Source organism: Salvia splendens, chromosome 16 (assembly GCF_004379255.2).
Source record: "Salvia splendens isolate huo1 chromosome 16, SspV2, whole genome shotgun sequence".
NCBI classification, from domain to species: domain Eukaryota; kingdom Viridiplantae; phylum Streptophyta; class Magnoliopsida; order Lamiales; family Lamiaceae; genus Salvia; species Salvia splendens.
The window spans coordinates 16,392,250-16,396,421 of record NC_056047.1 but is presented as its reverse complement, the minus strand read 5'-3'; the positions used below and the strand labels follow the sequence as shown (position 1 = coordinate 16,396,421).

Genomic DNA, 4,172 nt, shown 5'->3' with positions numbered 1-4,172 from the left:
CACCATCAATCTGTTGGAAATAGGCAATTCGGCCGTTGGTGGAGTTGTGGTCTTCCTGAGTATAAGAAAATGGGATATTGCAGCTACCCCTTGTCCCGACATAATCGATTACAGCCATAGTGTTGGCGGGCACAGGAACGGTGCCCGTTGCCGTAACTGATGTTGTAGTGGTGGTGGTTTCGTCCCACTGCAACGTCCCGCTTATCTCAAATGACACTTCAATCTGTTCATCTGCAATGAAGGGCAACCCTGCTTTGATGCTAGTGCTCACCCCTGCTGTTAAAGATGCGCCACGGCTAAAAGTATAAGATTTCTCGTCTTGATATGTTTATGGACACAGCCATGGAATCATCCTTATCCGTGTTGTTCGTGAGCCTAGCCGTGCCAGCCAAATAAGGTTTTTCGTCGTATACCCGTGCGTTCTCCATCCGATACCGCACATAGTAGATCTTTCTCCGGGACACCAGTTCTTCCACCTGCAATCTCGTTTCTTTCATGAGGGTGCCGGTTAAGGAAGCAAGACCGTCGGTCACACCATCTGATGTGAGACGTCCACAAAACCTGTTGTTGGATGCACTTTGTAGCGCTATAGTGTTATTATCAATTTTGATCGGCCAGAAGTGAGTGCTGGTTTCACTGCCCTTCCCGTCCGCGTATATCCAGCTATCACTCGCCCACCACAATTTTCCAAAATGATCTGAAATTAGTTGGACGTGTCCATCGGGCATCAGCGACACCGTGTGCCCAGAATAAACATCGATACTATCATCTGATGCAAATTGTAGGTAGTAGTTGCTCTTGTCTATGAAAGCCTTGAGGTAATGCCCGTTGTCTCCTTTCACAGCAATGTGCGGAGGCATTTTAACCAATGTGCCCCAATCCACAAACCCTAGAGTCGCGCCTACGCTGTCTTTGTCAATGTAGAAACCCTTGGTTGAGTTGTCCATCATCACACGCCACCCGCTCTGGACGTGAGTCAAGTAGAGCTCATCCGACTGCAAGCTTGGCTCGAAGAGCGTGCACGACGCCATCGTCACGTCCTCCTCGGGCTTGTTTGATACGGCCACGATGGAATTGTTGTCTGCACTCTTCTGCCAATATTTGTTGTAGTAGGAGAATCGGAGGTGGACGTATTTGTCGCCTGCTGTTGCTTGCTCGATTTCAATCTTAACCATCGGGCTGAACATGTTGTCACCTCCGTTAGCGACAGACCCATCGTCCTTACGGTATAGATAAGTATTTGTAGCACTTGTTGGGACGTTCAACACGACAGCATTCGGAAGCGCCATGTTTCTACAATATTTATTAGCATAACAATTTAATTTATTAGGGTTAATATTAGATTATCTTTTTAGAATAAATCACATTTCATATACCATTTGAAATCAAGATACAAATTAAATTCTATCTTTTTAGAATAAATCACATTTCATATATCATTTGAAATCAAAATACAAATTAAATTCTATCAAAACGACTAATTAGATTAGACTTTATTGGCGGATGAATGAAGTACAAGATAAAAGAGATTCTAACGTAATAATCTCAATTAAAAACAATAACAACATGAATGAAGTACTCCCTCCGTCCCGCTTTAGGAGTCCCGGTTGGGATAAACTAATAAAAAATGCCTATATAGTAAGTAAAAAAGTGTTAAAAGTGGGTCCTGACATCCACTACAACATTTATTTATTACCCACTCAATTAAAAGTGGGTCCCAACATCCACTATAATATTTATTTATTACACACTTAAACATTTTTTTTAAAACATGTGCCCGACTCAACCGGGACTCCTAAAGCGGGACGGAGGGAGTACAAGATAAGAAGAGATTCTGACGTACTAATCCCACTTAAAAACTATAACGACATAGCTAGGGAGTATTAAAACACTTTAATGAAAAATATAAAAAAATACTATAAATACAATAATTAAGACTCACCAAAATTGAAAAGTAGAAATTCCAAAGCTTAATTTGCGTTGTGTGTATATCTGTGTGTGTTTGTAGAAATGTATGGAATCAATTTATAGATGAAGTTTAGGTAGTGAGTTTGCTACACTCTTTACTATTTAGTGTTTGGTTTAAACATGTATTTTAAGGCATAACCTTTGGTTGGATGGTTTGCCCATCATAAAATGCGTGCTCTCCTAAGATTACTTTTTCTCTAGTTTTCATTTTACATTTCAGTATTAATGTTCTATATCAAACCAATATTATATTAGTGACATAATAATTACTAACGTATAATAATGCAAGTGGTCTCTACTGTGAAATTGAATATCACGCACCTTATGCGTTTGATGAAAGTATTGAGCAAATAATTGGGTACTTATAACAAGGCAATCCAGAAATTTTAGATTGGGGTACGATAAATAATTATATTAACTTAGAAATTTAATAATCAATCAATATTTTTATTATCTCAATTATTTATATTCAAGTGAGTCAAATTATTATATAGTATAAAAATAATTTTTTGTGTTATATTAGTTGACAATTTTTCACTATTGAAAATAGATATTATTATTATTTTATTATTTTTTTTTTAATCTAGAATTTATGTAGAAGTTCAGAAAAAGTTTTTAAAATTTTTAATAAAACGGAATGTATTACTACTCTACTACTATAAATAATCAAATATGATTGTAACTGAAAACATAAATAGTAAAAATTATATCCAACCCATTTGATGAAAAGATAATAATATATTATTATATTTAATGTATATTAGTTAGAAACATAAATAATAAATTATAATTTTAGAAAATGAAACATGAGACATACATAGAGAGAGAGACCGAGAGACGCACAAGACGGAGGGTGACAAACTATTAAATGTACAAAAATCTTCACACAAAGACGGAGGGTGACAACTATTAAATGTACAAAATTTTTTCCTTCAAGGCAATAGCAATTATCTATTTCCAATTCAATTATCCTTGAACAAAGTTAAATAATATGTTAGTATTCATATTTAAAACCTATATTTAGAATTATCAATGAAGCCGCATCAGAGAAATCCAGAGTGAGAGAATATAGTCACAATTTTAGAACATGAAAAAAAAAGAAAAAGAAAGAGAGAATGAAATTAAAATTTTAGAACATGAAAAATAAGAGAGAGAAAGAGACAGAGAGAGTGGGACAGAATATAAATTTATAAATCTGTTGTAAATGAACAGATACCATATTAAATGAAAAACCTATCAAGTAGTATATATATTTAAAAACTAAGCATTGAATTCGTTTGTGTAAAGAAAATTGGAGACATAATACATCCTATTAAATAAAAAGATGATAGGATTTGCAAAGCATTCTAGAATTAATATTTGCAAATAGTAGTAATTGTATTTGAAATCTGACTCTAATAATCTGTAATACCTCATCAACATTATGCTCGTGTAAGTTAGATATGACTATGTTGTCAAATAGATAAGGACATAGCTCGAAAAGAAAGAATTACATACCATACCTTTTTTTAATATGGTGATGTCTTGATTCAGTAGAGGGTGATGTCTTGATTCAGTAGAGTAGGAGTAGGTATTGTAGCCCCCATGCTTGCAATGTTATCTTCTCTCTATAATGATTGTAGAGAGAGAGGCCAGTTTTCTTTTCCTTCTCTTCTCTTACCTTTACTGAAGAGTTGAGAGTGAGAGGCGGCTATTATATTTTTAGGGTATGTGTTTTTTTTTAACTCAATAAGTCACCTATATATAATAGTACAAGTGAAGTTAATAATTGCTGAAATGAATTGGGCCTTAAATGACCTTATATGGTTCCAAACTTATGTAATTAAATAGGCCGAATTTATGAGACATGAATCTGTAATATTTCACTTATATTCATATCAATATTAATATTAATATTAATATTAATGTATGAGACATGAATCTGTAATATTAACTTATATTCGTATTAATATTAATTATTAATAATAATACTATGAATATAAGTGTAAAAGACTTTATAATAATACTTGGCATGCAAGTTGTTAAAGTATTTTAAGTCTGAATATTATTATCAGATATTTTTTTATAATAGAAAATAGTTGTTATGTGGAAGGTCTCTCATGATTATGTTTTTTTGGGAACATGCATAATTTCCTACAAGCATGTTGAAGAGGTGAGCACTATAAATACCCTGCCACTCACTCCTTCAGTGACTCACTAAATTC

At 34.0% G+C, this 4,172-nt stretch overlaps 1 protein-coding gene across 1 annotated transcript; it reads right to left on the bottom strand.

Annotated features, from left to right (window-relative positions):
* Window positions 1-296: 296 nt before the first annotated feature.
* Window positions 297-2,000, bottom strand: LOC121770267. The gene is made up of 2 exons (XM_042167030.1): window positions 1,943-2,000; window positions 297-1,293 (listed from the first exon to the last, which is right to left on the bottom strand). The coding sequence occupies exon 2, from the start codon at window positions 1,287-1,289 to the stop codon at window positions 297-299; it is 993 nt and encodes a 330-aa protein (XP_042022964.1). The 5' UTR covers window positions 1,290-1,293; window positions 1,943-2,000.
* Between the last annotated feature and the right edge of the window lie 2,172 nt (window positions 2,001-4,172).

Coding starts and splice junctions, on each gene's coding strand:
- LOC121770267 (XM_042167030.1), bottom strand. CDS start 1,289: ATGGCGCTTCCGAATGCTGTCGTGTTGAACGTCCCAACAAGTGCTACA.